The 16,900-nt window shown below is 37.5% G+C and overlaps 1 protein-coding gene across 1 annotated transcript; it reads left to right on the top strand.

The window, feature by feature from the left end:
- The first annotated feature begins 2,037 nt into the window (after positions 1-2,037).
- LOC135947078 (G-protein coupled receptor Mth2-like) lies at positions 2,038-4,851 on the top strand. The gene is made up of 7 exons (XM_065495647.1): positions 2,038-2,410; positions 2,458-2,708; positions 3,002-3,269; positions 3,324-3,402; positions 3,457-3,638; positions 3,703-3,877; positions 3,928-4,851. Exons 1-7 carry the CDS (start codon positions 2,080-2,082, stop codon positions 4,220-4,222), a joined length of 1,581 nt encoding a protein of 526 aa, XP_065351719.1. The 5' UTR covers positions 2,038-2,079; the 3' UTR covers positions 4,223-4,851.
- Positions 4,852-16,900: the final 12,049 nt, after the last annotated feature.

The following is a 16,900-nucleotide window of genomic DNA, read 5'->3' as shown; positions in this document are numbered from 1 at the left end:
TATATTAAACGTTCAATGCACTAGGCGAACAAATAAAGCGAGTCACACATTAATATAAATTTATAGGTGGAAACATAAAATAAAAATCTGGCTACAAAATATTGTTTATATTACGTCTTGTAGATATTTAGAAAGGTAAATTTTGTAACGTATTTGAAAAGTTGACCCAAGGGTATTTTTATTTCGTAAATTTGTTAAAAAAAGTCTTGATTTTGTTTGATGATATTAATACTAAATTGCAAAATATGTGTATTTGTGATAAACGCTTGCCCTTATTAAATGTAACTGTAATCTGTTTGATATATCCCTTCAAAAAAGTGATTTCGGTTACAATTTTATATCTATTATTACGTTTTGAATAGAAATTCTATCAAATTCTGGCGTGACCTCCGCTGGCGAGTACACGCACTGACACCGTGCGAGCGAGAGCGGCACAGCGGCTCATCAGTTTCTCGGCACGAAATCTGCGAGGGTATGTACGCAGCGCGTGAAAAGAGTAGCCTACCTGACCATGATATATGACTTTTGGTCTCCCCGCCTGACACCCGACGACATAGGAAAACATCTACTTTTGTCAAGTTTCCCGAGCAGGCTTAAGAGGTGCACATTGCACATCACGTGCTTAATTTTGTAACCGTGTAGCAATAAAATATGTAATAAAATCCACATTTTGAAAGAAACGGATAACCTTTTTTCATCGAAAATATCTTCTTTATTTCTGAGTAACGAGGATGGAGTCCGTTTCTTTCATAATATGGAGCAACTACTTCTAAGTGGTGACATCGTAACTAAAATGTCATAAAATATCGCAATATATATTAAATAAACTGATACTCTATGCTTCAAAAAATTTTTGAATTTTCTCTTCATTCCAGGAAAACATTTACAAAAAAAAAATGAAAGGATAAAGTCACAAAGGCAGTGAAGTTGTGTATACTTATATTAATAAAACCGAGCGCACTCAATAACTCATTTGAAGCCCGAAAATATGCTATAAAATTGCTTGGATGTAGTCAAAAGATTTTTGTGGGTAAGAAGTGGAACCTGAAAATTATCTTACGGCGAGATTAGAATTGCAGGAAATTTTCTCATTTTATTTTAATATTCTACTGCTTGCAAAAATCACTAAAAAGAACACTAATTGTAAATGGACAAATCAGGAAGGGGGACTCTGAGTGAATTAATTGCATAGAAAATAGTATTGTAACGGTTTCGCCAAACACAATCTGCCTGGTGCACATTGCATAGTGCACAATTTTTGGAATTATAAATTATAATAACTGTTAATTAATAAAAGCACATTGAGGTTTTACTACATTAACACTTCTTATTAATCATGAACCAGGTCAAAAGTATTTTTTACATTAATTAATGCTCTTTTTGTCCCTGTCCGAGGACCGGGAAGGGCGCGCACTGCACTAGCACGAATGCTGAAACCCGGGTCCCAATAACACCGCGAACGGATAACATGGGCGCACCAGGCCGCACAGGGCCCACTCAAGGGCCACTTGCCTCCGCACCGAGAACTGCATTGAAACGCTAGACATTCGTCCCGTGAAACCAAATCACGCATGCTGGAAAGGTGCAAACCAGCAAGTAGCGAGTTGGCGCCGGTGCGCCTCCCAGCCCGTTGAGCAATTTGAGCATTTCGAGTCACTAAACTAACCACTTTTTGCCATCTCTGACATTAGGTAGCCAGTATTAGAACTCCGAATTGCTCAAATACCTCACATTGCTTTGACACTCCTGAAAGTGCCTTAACAATGCGAGTCAACAGGCTCTTGATAACTAAAAATCGAGCCATTCTAATTTTTAATTGATTACATTTATCACTTGAATTAAAAAATTATAGACAATATTTAACAACAAAAATATTAAAAAATCTGATTTAATTTTGAATTGGTTATAGAAAAGAATTATATCAAATTTTTTTGTTCTAGTGGCAGCTACAATATGAACCAATTTCCTCAAAATATGTTTGAATTTAATCAGGAAAAAAGGTATTAAATTCAATATTTTAGATCTGTTATCGCGGCCAACAAAATTTTATCAGCTTTGGTCAACGTCAATTCTCTGCGGATGTATGAAGAAAGTTTAAAAGTACGTGTTTTACAAATTATGACTTCCTTATTTAACAACAGTTTGCGGTGTCTGTGCGGCAAGATGCAGGGACTTTGCTACTGCATACTGCTTGTGTTTTTTCATTTGAATTACGTAGCATGTGTCCAAGTCCACAGTGAAAGATGCGCGAAAGGTTTAGATCTCGAGTTGCCGACGGGTTCCAAACTAGAGAATGGAAGCTTGGTGATCAAAGGAGTTCTGTACAACAATATATCTACCTGGACTAATGGATCCAAACACTTCGTCTGCGAATGCCATCTGAAGCCTTGTTTCAGAAAATGTCCAGAAGGTACATTAGCTTAAAACGCTACTGTTTGATATTAATATTTTGTCCAGATGTGCTCAGAAAGCACAATTTGAAACAAATTTCAAATGAAACGCAAGTTCAACTTGGTGAGGGAAGAGTTGAGACTCATCTCTTCAGCGTTATAACACTACTAGACGAAGAGATTGACTGTCAGCTTATATCAGATGTCTATAATAACACACCAGAGGATGAATATAATGATTATATTCTGTCAGCTAATGGCCAGCTCACTTTCTTGAGTGACAACGAAACTTATAGTCCAAGTGAATTTTGCATTAGTGTAAGATGTTTTATAAAAGTATTTTTCCTACTTGTTTAAAGTAAAAGTTTACCAAAATATGTGCCAAGCCGTTGACTCGCAATGCTTGAGGCAGACGTTTTCTGATTTAAAATTCTTTCCTGAGGCCTGTGAGGCCGAAACAATTGCTTTCCTATACGAGAGCGTGTAATGTTTTTTATATAATTTATTTCTTTCTTCCTTGTTAACTGCCAATAGGAGAATTCATTGCAAAATCAATATAATAATTACTTTTAATATTTTGCAAAACTAGTAATTTATTTGTTTCCCGATAGGACACCGGAGAAAATAGAAACGCAGTTTTCTTGTGTCGTTTCGACCAGCCTGAAGATCATTACCAGATGTTTATCACCGTTCTAATACTGATCTCTGCCGTGATGCTGTTTCTTAATTTCGTTGTAATTTTGTCAACACCTGAATATAAAAATCTCCACGGAAGGAATCTTGCTTGTCAGTCCTTTACTTTGATGGCTGGGTTGGCTGGGCTTGCAGTAATATCTCTCGTGGGACACTCCATGCATAAAACTTTGTGCAAAATAACTGGTATTTTACTGGATTATTTAACGATCGCGTTAATAATTTAATCTGAATTTGAAGGCTATGTCACCTACTTTTTTATGCTCAGTTCCTTCTTCTGGCTTAACGTAATGTGCTTCGACATATTCTATACCTTCAGGTGCAATATTTGTATTAAATTAAAAATGCCAAAAATATATTAATTCGCTCTCAGGATCCTCAAGAAATCGACTGGCTCTGGATTCGATTCACAAAATCGAAGATTTAGGGTCTACGCCATGTATTCAACCCTCTTCCCAGTCCTTATGTGCATTGTGGTTATTGTATGCGACAATACTCTCACCTCAGGTCATTTTTATCCTGGATTTGGCGAGCCATCTTGTTGGTTCAAAGACGGTTCGTTGATTTTTGCATGCTATAATATATATTAGAAAAAGTAACTAACCATAAAATGTTTAAGGACCTGTCTACGTCGGGGATATCTTTTTTCACGGATTAATCCTCGTTATGATGTTGTTGAACATTTTCTTCATCGCATTCGCCGTATATAGAATTACGAAGATTAGTCTAAAAACCAAGAAAGAAATGAAACGAACGAACAGCATCCGCCACTCTGGAAATGATGATAGACAGAGGTGAGAAGTTAAACTTATCACTCGAAAAGGAAAATTGACAATTTCTTCAGGGCCATGATGTACTTCAAGCTGTTCTTCTTAATGGGCGCAACTTGGGTATTTGAACCGATTTCAGCCTGGTGCAACAATGAACCAAAGTGGCTCTTTCGGCCAATCGACATCATCAACGCTTCGCGAGGAACTTTTGTTTTTATTCTCTGCGTTTTTCTCAACCCTAAAGTGAGGAAGTCGATCGCTAAGTGGAGGGTATGTAGAGCTTTCTCGAAGCAAGAGCATCAAACCTCTACAAGTAGCACCACTGGTGTTATGTTGCAGGATCTATCCGAAACTAGAAGAATTGATTGATTTGTTGTATTTGTAGGTCTCAGTTGTCCTGTATATTTTTTACTAGTATTATATCTGTTAAGTGAAAAGAAAAAAATATTTCAGGATAATCTCGAATTTTTTAAATTAATTATCCAAGAGTGGTTTACTTCAGTAAGTGAAGTAGTTTAAAAAAATGTATTTTTATTGCCGCTTTAGTTAATCCAATCGTTATAACGTCCTGGTCCCGGCAAAATTGCGCAACGTTCAACAAACACCCAAATTTTCATTTTCGAATTGATTGTTGACCTTTTCTTGCAACAAGGAAATTCGGGTTTGGTTTTGTTGAAAGTTACGCAATTTTGCCGGGACCAGGACGATAAACTAATACATATTTAATCATAAAATATCCAAAACGTTTTCCTCCTATATAAACAATTTGATTATATATTTATCAGTCTTTTTTACTTCATTTTCCCCTGCTTATTTGTAAAAAGCGTTGTTCTTTATTTCTTCTCAAATACTTTAAATAAACCTTCTTTTAAAATTATGGAATTTGTAACATTTTTCAAAGTTAAACCTTATATTAGCCATACAGATATTATAAAATGTAACTTTGATAGTACAAAATAAATTCCCTCTCTTTTTTTTATTTTGTTGCTGTTCAACAAAATGCGTGCTTAAAAATTGTCTTTTATTTCCCGCAGTTCTATAGGTTCAAGCTTGGAAAAAGCCAGCAAATATTTGAATACATTTCTCCAAATAGGCTGCATTATTATTTTACTCACGCAAGATAATACCTCAACGCACAGTTGACATTCCATTTGTTTAAAATGTCAACTCTAAAACACCTGCAAGATTATTTACGCATGTGTCGATTTTAGTGACGAATGTGTTTGCTTTTCGAGTAGCAAATAGGCAAACATTCCTAATCTGTGCATCCCGTCGCTGCCCGGGTTTATCACCTGTTGACGTTACCAGGTTGGGCCGCCGGTGCGCCGGTGAAAGAGGAGTCGAGACAAGTGTAAAATATGCGCACTATTTTAGTGTGTGTGAATGAGCAGAGAGGAGAGAAAAGAGAGGCTTCCTTTTGGTGCGGCGACGTGGTGTCTGGATCACACCTGCACTGCCTTAAGGTAGCGTGGCTGTAAATACCTTCTTCTATAATAAAGGGGATCTTTGAAAATATAACCAAACAGATGTGCGGACATAATAGAAATACCAGCCCACAGGTGAACGCTCACATCTTTTGGAAATTTTCAGGAGCTTTAGAAAACACATGGTCACAGTTCTTTCAATCTTTTCCTGCTTTTGAGAAATATCGGCCAGAGCAGTGAGATAGGCATCAGACTGCAGCTTTTTGGGTCGCTTGGATCGCGCACCAAATTGCCGAGTCTTCAGTGCCGCTCTCGCTGCTGAAAGGCCGTTTATTTAATTATTGTAACTGCCGCGAACACCTGCACTCAATCTCGACGCGGCGCTTCCTGAAGGGCACTGATTTTTTACTCGCGAGACTGTTCAGGTTGTTAGCTCTTGCACAAAATCCTCGCGGAGCTTGCGAAAACTGCCGGGCGGGAATTTATGATACCACGTAGCCAAAATTGATGTAATGAATTCCTTGCCAAAATTTAGCTCGAGTCTGTTTACCGTTTCAGCTACTAAACTTCCAAGAATACATTACGGTGCCGAGTGCCAAGTTTTCACTAATTTGAACTTAAATAGTCATTACCCGTGACTTGCACTACACTTAATGAGAAGGGGAGAAATTCTGCCCGTTCTCAGTTTAGATTAATTAATTTCTAAATCTTATTCTGTCCTGTGGCAAATGTTAAAATGAACCATACACAAATTTCAATATCTTAATAATGCCCTTTTGAACCATGCTACTTTTGCAGTTATTCAATTAAATAATTGAAGTGATCAACCTTTTTGAAGAACCGGATAAATCCTTAACATCTCAAAACATTCTCAAAATATTTGCTTGAGATATGGTAGCTCTAATATTGTAACCCACAAATAGACTTCCTTTGTAAATTCTGTGCAATGAAATTCAAAAAGGTAAGCTTAGGTCTCTTTTAAAAAATGCTCACTTCGGTGGGAACTCGCTTGATCCGATGATCGGGACGAGGCTGTGATAAAAGAATATGCCGTGCAGGTGCAGAGAGTTGAAAACCCTGCCGCAGGATTTCTATTATGTATCACAGTCAAAAGATACACACAGGTGGGCATCAAGACTGACTGGCGCCACGATTATTTGGCTGGCTGGCTGGCTGGCTGCCTTTCGCACTGATCACACATTAACATTCTTGTGGTATTTTATTATTAATTGAACTGCGAGACAGTCTCACTGCTGTGCCTGATAATTTTCAATGCGATTCGTTTTGTATGAGGAAATATAAAATATACTAAGAAAATATTCTAAAATTTAATTTATTGAACTTGCAATTCTTGCTAGAGGTTTTAAAAAAAAATTTGAATAGCCAGTTTTAGTAGTTTGGTCGCAGGGGAAGGGTTGACCAAATAATAATATTTTTTTTAGACAGACTGGTTTAATTCACCAACGGGACTGTAATACAATTCCATGAATTACAATTACATATAATATTTTTGATAACAACGACACTTACCCCAAATTCATTGGGTCCGCGAATTATTAACAACAATATTGATTTGTGATTATTACACCAGACAAAATAATATAAATACGGAACAAATACAACAATCACGTCAAACGTACGCTATATGGTATAGTTAAAAAATGTTTTTAGATGTAAAGGAAAAAGATTTTCGTTTAACTTCAGGGCCATCCTCGAGTCCCACGCTCTTTTTCAGGTTTGTTTACCTTTTACAGCAGCACACGTGCAATTTTCGCGCGGAACCGCTCTCGCACCTGACTGATTGCGCCGGGCAAACTTTCGAATGGAGCTGATGAAATTTGTGCGTGGAGCGAGAGAGTAAAAAAGATCACGACGCCGTTACTAATGCTTGAAAAGTTTGCAGGTGTTCGCGAGGATCAAGCTCACCGCGCGATTGGAATTATAAAAAAAATATATGTGTTTAATTTCGCAATAAACTTTTTAATGACTTTTATATTATGGTCGGGTGCGGTGCTGCTGGTTTTAATGAATTTACTGAGCGGCTTCTCTCGTTCTGTCGTCGGGAGCAGGGTTTGCATCGCTTGTTTAATGTGTTATGTGGACGCCAGCGTATGCTGATTGTGCTGACAAATGCAAAAGATTGAATATCTCGCGCGAGCGTGTCGCTTTTAATTGCATCCCGTGGCCAGGTTTTAATAAATTTATTCTTCCTCCCGTAACAAGGTGTGCTGCAGAAGAGATTTTTTTTCAATTCAAGTTCAATTTTGTCAAGGATACACGTTCGACAGTTTTTATTAAGGCTTTGAGTGTGGATTTTTATTTCGGTTTTCCTCAATATAATGATGCAAAGCAAACAGCCTGATTTTTTTTTGGTTTTCAGGCTCTGAAACATTGGGAGCACATTATATAAAATTATCCACCTATTTTCCAATTGATGGAGGTGTATACCATCTGTTCACAATTTTAACTTATGAATAAAAGTCCAGAGCAAATTTTTGGAATCCAAGTTGTCCGTTGTGCTTAAAATGTGGGAACTTATCCTGACTCTCAGCAATAATTTTGAACGCACACTAAGCTGAAAAAATTATCTTACACGGGCAGAGAAAATTTAATAAATTTTGTTGAGCCGCAAAGCGTTTTTGCTTGTATCTCTCCGTGGGAGAACCTTCCAAGTGGAACATTTCCAAAGCAAACAAGTCGATTGAGGCGTGTAAAATGAAAATCAAAGGTGCTGCGTCTGTACGACCCTCTCGGCTTGGCACAAAAGGAGCTCCATAAATAGGCAACCCGAAGCGAGAGGCTTTACAAGTGTGGGAGCAAAGGCGGTGCGCATCCAATAGCCGGCGATCGCAGCGTCAGTTGCAAAATCCAACAGGTGACCTGATTCTGCTGAGTGACTGACATCGCTAACCGATGTTTGCTGCTCAGGTGACTTGCAGGTGGAAAGCATTCTAACTGGCACGTCTCGGTATAATTATTTCGCCTTTCCTGATTGTTTGCTGAGCTCGGCAAAAGGAATTTCGAGCGTGATGCGAGGCATTTATTTATGCTTCAAGACAAAAGGTGAACCACTATTGACCTGTCTTTGTGAGCCAGGTGGTGTATCAAATTTCGTCAACTCGCCCCTGAGGTTTAATTGAGTGAATAAATCACAAAGCCAGCCGCTCTGCTATCTATGCGATACTTGAATATTGTTGGGTCTCATGAATTTATTATTTTTGCAGAAGGCTGATCTCCTTGAATCACATTAAAAAGCAATGAAAGTATATTTGGCATAGAACTGGACCAATTTGCTCTGGAGAAAACTTCAGAAATATTTTTGGGCTAAATTGTTTAATTCCTAACTAAACATTTTACAAAGAAAATTGACTGCAAGGAAAATGCTGGAATTGACCAGTTGCATAAACCCTTAGTGTTTGAAGCCGCCAACAGATGGCGCAACCACAGACTTTCTTAAAAATGTTGTTTTAAGCAATTTTAAGGCATTTCCGCTGCGATTTCAGACTCAATCTAGCTATTTGGCTTTTTTTAATTAATTTGCTAATTTTTGACGTGCTGAAAACCAAAATCGGTTCAGCCATTCGCCGTAGAAACGTTGGAAAATATTTTTTTATTTCAAAAAATAGTTTTTCATGATTCTACGGCGATTGGCTGAACCGATTTTGGTTTTCAGCACGTCAAAAATTAGCAAATTAATTGCAGAATGCACAGTAGCTAGATTGAGTCTGAAATCACAGCGGAAGTGCCTTAAAATCGAAAGTCTACGGTGGCGCCATCTGTTGGCCGCTTCGAACACTTAGAGTTTATGCAACCGGTGAAATTCAAAAGCAATACATTAAATGATAATCTTTCACCATAAGAGACGATAACAATTATTTTCCCTTGTGTGATTTGCTGAAATGTTTTTTATTTTAGCATTTGACATAATTATTAAAAGTATTTACGCACGCATATATACCCCATAATATGGAACCAAAAGCAGCAGGATTGAAACAAATCAACGCCAAAATGCCTTGAACTTGCAAACAAGTGGTGGTAACATCTGTTAATGAATTTTAAAACACAAATCGAAGTATTTAAAGTTTTACCGATTTATCTTTCTTAAATAATGTGTCATGCTTAAATATCCTAAATTGAAATTTAAAGCAACAAAATGTTGCAACTTTTATTTAAATATCGCGATAAAAGGGACAATTTTTACAAAGTTTGAGTTGAGTATTGAGCCAACTAGCCAGCAGTGGCGTTACTAATACAGCTTGCAATGCACTCAATTTCCCAGACTTTGTTGAAGGAGCAAAAAAGAGAGCGCCACTACTACACGACATAGTTTGTTTGGGCAGAAGCAAAAAAACAACGCTTCTCAGCAGCGAAGGCAGGGCATCAGGCATATTCTCTTCCTCCTGGGCGACACCTGAGAGTCAAGGTTAGCCGCGCGGCGTGTTTGTTACATTATGATTAGTGGATTCCTCCTTGCTCCTTGTGAGAAGAGCGGGTGGAATCTCCTTCTCAGCTGGGCTCGCTCGTTTGTGTTGGACGATGCGAGACACAGGTGTGTGCGCGCCATCCCGTCGCCAGACTCCCTACTCCGCGGCTCGCGAAGAAAAGAGATGCTGGAGCGTCTCTCTTTCCACCGGGCCGCCGGACCGACGGCGCAGCGGCAGGCGGCGTTTAACTCCCATTGTGCCCCCAGTATGAATACACGTTTCGCATACACACACACTTGGCAAACCATTTCTGAATATATATGTATAGGTACATCTGCCAGCCGCTCACACCCACGAAGAATTGAGCCATTGTTCGATATTTTCGAATATTTTCACGAATTGCCATTGCTCGCTCACGTGCAAGTGTACAGGCAGCTGAAATCAAAGATATCCTAAATGGCGAGGCTTACAACAGAAAATAGAATTGAACTTCAAAGAAAAAACAGGGGAGCCGCAAAAATATGTTGAATGATTAAGGAAAATTGCTCTCAGCTCTTCTGTAAAAATGTGCATTTTCATTTTGCTACATTTTATTTCAGAACCAATCGCTTCGTAGTCCATTTCAACACCAAATAAATTAAGGTTCAGAGATTGATTTTTTTTTAACTGTAAGAACTAGACAGTGATTTTTTTTCTGAGAAACTACGTTTGTTTAAAAAAACATCATATATATTTCTTGAATATTGTTTGAATTAGCAACAAAGGCATGAAATTTGTAAGGAAAACAACTTAATTACTTTAAAATCATGAGATTTCGTGAAGTTAGATCAAAAAACGATAATGAGTGGATGAGTTCTGCAAACAAACATCGTCACAAAAGCGCAAATCTGCAGTCCTATTCCTAATTTTTACAAATTTAGAATAATTTAGGTGTGCATGGTGTGTAAAATTGCCAGCTCTGGGAATTATAGCCCAAAGTTTTAAAGTCAAAAGTGCAACTCTGATTACAAGACTTGGCTATCAAAATGTAGATTAAATCTGAAAAAAAAATTATCTGAACTGGGCACATTCGTGATAAATGAAAACCGCAGGAACATAAACCTTAACTAAAAACAAAAAATTTTTTACCACGAACCTCAAACAAGGAAATTCTGATATTTGAAGGTTTCTTATGCGTGCATGTGTGCTAACTTCCTCAACTTTTGAAAAGTAAAGCGTTTCAACAATATGACAAATGGTCACGCAGCAAAATCACGAGTTGACTTGGCAAATGTCCAAAGTGAGACGCATTCCGCTTGCACGCACGCTCACGATTAAATATAGTCAGCAGAATTATTTCATTTCGTGTTACAAAAGAGTGGAATTTTCACACGAAAGACGAGTGAGTGTGAATGGAATTTGGCCTGCGGTTACACCTGAATCAGTTGCAGCGCAGCATCAGCAGAGATGAGGCAGAAAAGGGCTTGTTCGTAGAGGATACGCATATTTGTGGCGTTGGCTTTGAGGAATCGTTTCGCAATGATAATAACGACGTGGTTTGGTTTTGTCTGCCACTGAGTGAGGGAAACGAAAATTATTACAAGGAAATAGACAGGAGAAGTTCCCTTGAGCATGTTTACTTACTATAGAACTATTATTAATAATTTAGAACCCATTCACGATGAAAATTATGAGAATAAATAACATGCAAGGATGAATGTGAATTTTTTTTTAAACTGGAGTAGGAGTCTTCTCCAGTTTTGACCTGCTTAACTTTTCAAACTAGCGGTGCTATATTTTTCATCAAGTTTATATCTAGAGCTTGATTTGCACCCGCACATAAATCGAGTTCAAAGCTCTGTCTCGGTGGCGGCGGACTCGCTGCTTGCTGGTGAAAATGGCATGATAATGAGTCACCCGCGGCCAGCACCTGATTGTTAGTGGAAGCAAGTTTAGTTGGAATCTGTGGAAAGCAGAAACAACCTAGCCGAGAGCAAGGTACAGGAGGGCAAGGTAGCACAAAGCTCACACATGTGGCGCGCAGCTGCATCGAAAGACGCACTTCATTTCATGACCGAGCAAGCGAGCAGCGGGGTCGAGCGCGGTGAGAGAGCAAAGTCGAGGCCGACTAAATGCTGACAATTTCGGATGGACTGTACGTTCTTGCTAATATAGCAGCAGATGCGAGAAATTCGTTGTGTAAGCCTGGACAAATTTTGTGCGCGTCAGCATGAATTGAAGCCAGAATGCAAGTTTTCTCTTAACTCTCAATATTCTTGGCCACACACGTCAGTTTTTTTAAAAAAAATATTAGGAATAGATTTCTCTCTCTTTGAAAATGATTCACAAAAGAAAGGATGTATTTATAACTATTTTGAGCTTAGATGAATTTTTGTTAGACAGGAATTTCCTATTATTACGAGTTACAGGGTGGTCGATTTGGTTGTTCGTTTCTGTTTTTGTTTGCAATAGGAAATGAATGTGGGTGATATTCAACAACAGCTCATTCATTATTTTCTGCTGCTAAAATACGCTGTGGATAAGAATTTTTTTAGGCATTGAAAAGGGTAAAGCCTGCGGGGCTGAAACAGCCGTACGAGAGCTTGTATAACAATATAATTTTACAATTTTTCGACTTGTTAGCCTTCCATGCCTAATTTTTGCTTGTGGGTATAACTACTGCAAAGCGTGAATTTTGATTTACTGTAAAATCAGTATAATTAACATAATTAAATTCATCACACGTAGTTTTTTTAATTAAGATAAAAAATAGTTTATTTCGTATAATGTCTAATCCGCGCCATAATGGCTATTGTAAAAACTAGAACAATATTTCCCAGAAAAGTTAAGTAATTCAAAATCACGCAAAAATAGTTAAATTAAAATAACATACACGCGGTAAATGTATTTCACATATAATTTTTTTATAATAAAAAGCCATCTGTTGGCTAACATTGCAAGTAGCAACACTCGCCAGGCATTGTTTGGATATGCAACTGGGAACATACTTGTGTAAAGCCGGTTGCCTATCTCAATGCTTCAAAAATTGAGAATTGTAAAAAGTGTATAATCTATATCTTTTTTAGTCTTACCTGACATATCAAGCATATAAAAATCATACAATTTTTTAATAACCATGAAATTAAAATCTGATTCTTTATCCAAGGCTGAGCATTTTGTTAATTTTCTCTTATTTAAAGTGTTTGAAGCAAAAAAAAAATTGCCTTAATTGTCTCCAATCGTTCCCCAATTTTCTGCCCTTATACCGTCGCCATCTACATGGTAATCATTGTTTGGGTAAATCAGAAAAATTATAAAAAAAACAATTACGAGCAAAAAAATCAGTTATGGGGATAATGATTATTTAACGATGCAGGGAGGATAAAGGTCGATTTCCAATACATGGACAATTCCAATCAAAACTAAAAAACAAGTATATAAGTTAATTCTATTATTCAATTTTTGGAAGAATTAAAATTTTAGAAACAACACTAAAGAAAGTCACAACAATTTCGCTGTCCAATTTTGTGAGTGAGAAGAATTACTTTCATTCTTGCACAGGAAAACATGCTAAATTTATTAAAAACCGGATTTTTTTGTCCCAAATAGATCCTGATGTTTTGTCTCCCCTAAATTGACCAAAACTGGAATCTTTTCACAAACAGACATGTATTCAAACGACATGGTTTACACTTTTTAATTTGTGAAAACAAACAGTACACCAAATATTACTAAAATGTGACGAATGGTTGAAATCTTTATCAACTATTTTAGTGCGTGCTTTCTACCTATTACAAGCTATATCCAAAGTATTGTATGCCATTTTGCCATTTCTTGAACTTGTGATACAAAATACTGTAATTTTATCTAAATAAGCCACCAATATGAAATTGTGAACTTCTCTAAATATTTATTATTTTTTTAAGTCTGCTGAGTACTTTCATGTTTAATAACGTATTCATTCATTGCTTTCGTCTTAAAACTGAACATAATTCATCAAAAAATTTAAGTGAGTTATGGTCATAGGTCACATACCAAACCAAGAATTTTTTCTCTGACTTTTTATTAAGAAAATGAATAGGAGATCTGAAAATATTTTACTGGGCAAAGCGTAATTCAAGGTACAGTACAGTGGACTGAAAAATGCCTACAAGATATCCTAACTCCGATTCGGGTGACTGTTGTAGAGTACGGATTTTGCGGTGGTTCTTCCCATTGCTTGCTCCTAGAAACTTTAAGTGGAAACCGCAGATTGAATAGTCCGAAATATTTCTTAGCAGATGAAGAAGCTAGAGATAGAAGTTATTGAATAAGATCGTACATAATGGAAGCAAAACAGTCTTAAACCATCTAAATGTACTATTTACCACTTAAAAAAAATGAAAACTACAAAGAAAGAAATATATCTTGAACCTAGTCTTTATGATTTTATTTTACGATAAAGACAGAATTAAAATCACACAGCCCTTAAAGAAAACTCTATGATTTTTTTATAAAATAAAACAATCATCGGAAATTTACTCTACTTAGACTAATTATAAATTACAACTTTGCAAAATCACAATTAGTTTTATTCGCCAAAGGATTTTGAATGATTTTACAGCCTCGAATTATCTTAAAGGAAACACCTGCCATATTACAAAATTCACTGACCATACAAATACATTAGCATATATGCGCACACGGTAGCAAAAAAAATGTGGAGTGTATGTTCGCTAATTACTGCCGGTGCAATAAAATTCAATACAGAAGCTGAAAAAGCAGTGCACCGCTCCGAGTAAATGATCTCTGCAGGCTCGTTTATATGCGGCGCTCTCGTCAACGCGAGTCGCTAATAAGTTGTCATGCGTGCGTGCCTCGCATTTCCTCCTCAATACGCGCGCGTCGCGGATTAAAACGAGCCAATTAATGCAGTCAAAGGAGAGGCGAAATGCCCGTGGACTGGATTTTACCAACTCGTTCTATTATATGCACGCGGGAAAAAGGCTGCGCCGCGACCAATGTCAACGAGCGATTAATGATTCGCGGCGTCTCAGCGAAAATGCTTTTTTGTAGCACTTTTTACGAGGCTGCTCGGCCAGATGACCTTGCGATAATTTCACGGCGCTTAGGGAAAAGGCCCAAAGTTGCCTCATCCAGGCCAAAATGAATCGAGCAGCTCGTCATCTTTGATTTTAAAATATAAATTAATGACGTTACGGCAAAATGCCTCAAATCGTAAATTTGGTCGAATAATTTGGCGACAATAACAATTGTGTCAACTTCGCATTAAATGCTGGCCTTGGCATTCCTTAGATTCGCAGACTATAATCCTTGCATATCATTAAGGCGCCGCGGTGCGTGTCAAATGAAGACGAAACAAATTTTGAGCGCGGACCCCTCCCTCAATCCAAACGCACAAGGAAGTTGTAAAAATACCTCTGTATGGGGAATAATTATTACAAATCTGTACAGATAAAAGAGTTTTGTGCAGGCTAAGAAGAAAGAATGACAATTTGAACTGTAAAGATTTTCTTTAAATAGAAAATTAAATAATTTTTGTCATGAAATAACATTACTCGAGTGGCTTCTCCAATGGAATTATCTGAATTTTTTTATCTAAAATTTAGCTTTAATTAAACAAGTACCAAAATATTTTGTTTTTCTAAACTTAGTTAATTAATTAGAATCCAAAAGTAAATTTTTTATAGACTTTTCTTTGATTTAATATCATGTATGATAAATATCTGACCATCATAAATGCTGGGCTAAACTTTTACCTTTTAGCTGTGTTGCAAACAAAACTACGCTTTTTATTAGACTTTTACAAGCCATGCCAGTCACAAATAACAAGCGAAGAGTCGTGTCGATCTGCCGATTCATAATTTAATTAAATGCTTTTGCGCACAAATCCCAGCGAAAGAGCCGGTCTGGCCAAGAGTGGCCTTGCGACTGTTGTTTCCTATTTGAAAACCCGCGCGTCACATCCTATTGTGACTTTTCTCAGGTGTATCCTCTTGCAGGACTAAAGACAAACATCAGGGCCCTGTATAGCAAGAAAGAAATAGCCCCACCCGGATGAAATGGAACGTGTTCTATTTTATTTTCCATTGACGGAGAAAAGTTAATTGTCTGCTGATACGCTTCTCAGTCAGCCGTCCAGCTCCCATTTTCAATGACGAAAGCGTTTTTGCAGACCAAGGGTTTACTGACCACAAAATTGATGTAAATTGCCAGCGTGTTTGCAATGCCACGCGCGTCACTCTCGTTGTCGGGATCAATTAATTCCAGATCGATCAATTACCCGGACAGTTTGACTCAAAATTGGATGTGAATATACGTGGGGGGCTTTAGCCGTAACTTTAGCCTTGACTATACCAGACTGGAAATTGTGATGAATTTTTATTTGGCTAAATCTCGCCTTATTATGCTTCCTCGATGAAAAGCGTTTAGGCTTTGTAAACGCCCAGCCTACGCTCCAGGCGAGGAAATAATCGCGAAAATGAATTTCTCGCCCAATTTGTCTCGGAGCGCTTAGTGTTATGTGGTGGACAGCGTGTGGAAATTAATATTTATTGCTCGCACGTTCATGTCGCTGAGGGAAGTTCAAGGAAAGACGTTGAGCATTATTTTGAATATTTCTAATTTCATTGCTGTTAATTGTTAAATTTATGAAGATCTATTCTTAATAATTGAACAAACTTTTAGTTTTCATTGGAGTACAAAATTAAAGCTCAATTTGAACATTTAATATGAAAAATAATTAATTTCAATTTCTTTGTTACTAACAGCAGAGTATTCAAATAAAAAATTGCCTTTTTTATTTAGTTTTATAACTTTGTTTAATAAATCTCACAATATTGGTCTGTTTTATTACGAATCTGTAGATTATTAATTTCTCATCTAAATTTAAATTAGCCAGTTCGTGTACATCCCTATAATTCCCAACAGATTTGGTACTGTGTTATTTAAAACTACCATCACTCTCCCATCTTCTGCGAGTGCGTGGATGTGTCTTTTTATTCCGTGCAGATTTCCCGAATAGGAAGCGCGCGCGCTTCTATTTCAGTAACTCTGCGCAGCTAGAAGGGTGTTGGCCGGCAGCGGGGCAGGGACCACCTTTTGGCCTCTACTCGCGTGACCTTGCCGACGAAGGCACCTACATGCGCCCGGAGTCACGAACCCATTAAAGAGCAACAATTCCATCTCGTTTCGGTAGATTCCGAGGTGAACACAGTGTA

Source organism: Cloeon dipterum, chromosome X (assembly GCF_949628265.1).
Source record: "Cloeon dipterum chromosome X, ieCloDipt1.1, whole genome shotgun sequence".
NCBI lineage: Eukaryota > Metazoa > Arthropoda > Insecta > Ephemeroptera > Baetidae > Cloeon > Cloeon dipterum.
This window is presented reverse-complemented; position numbering and strand designations above follow the sequence as displayed.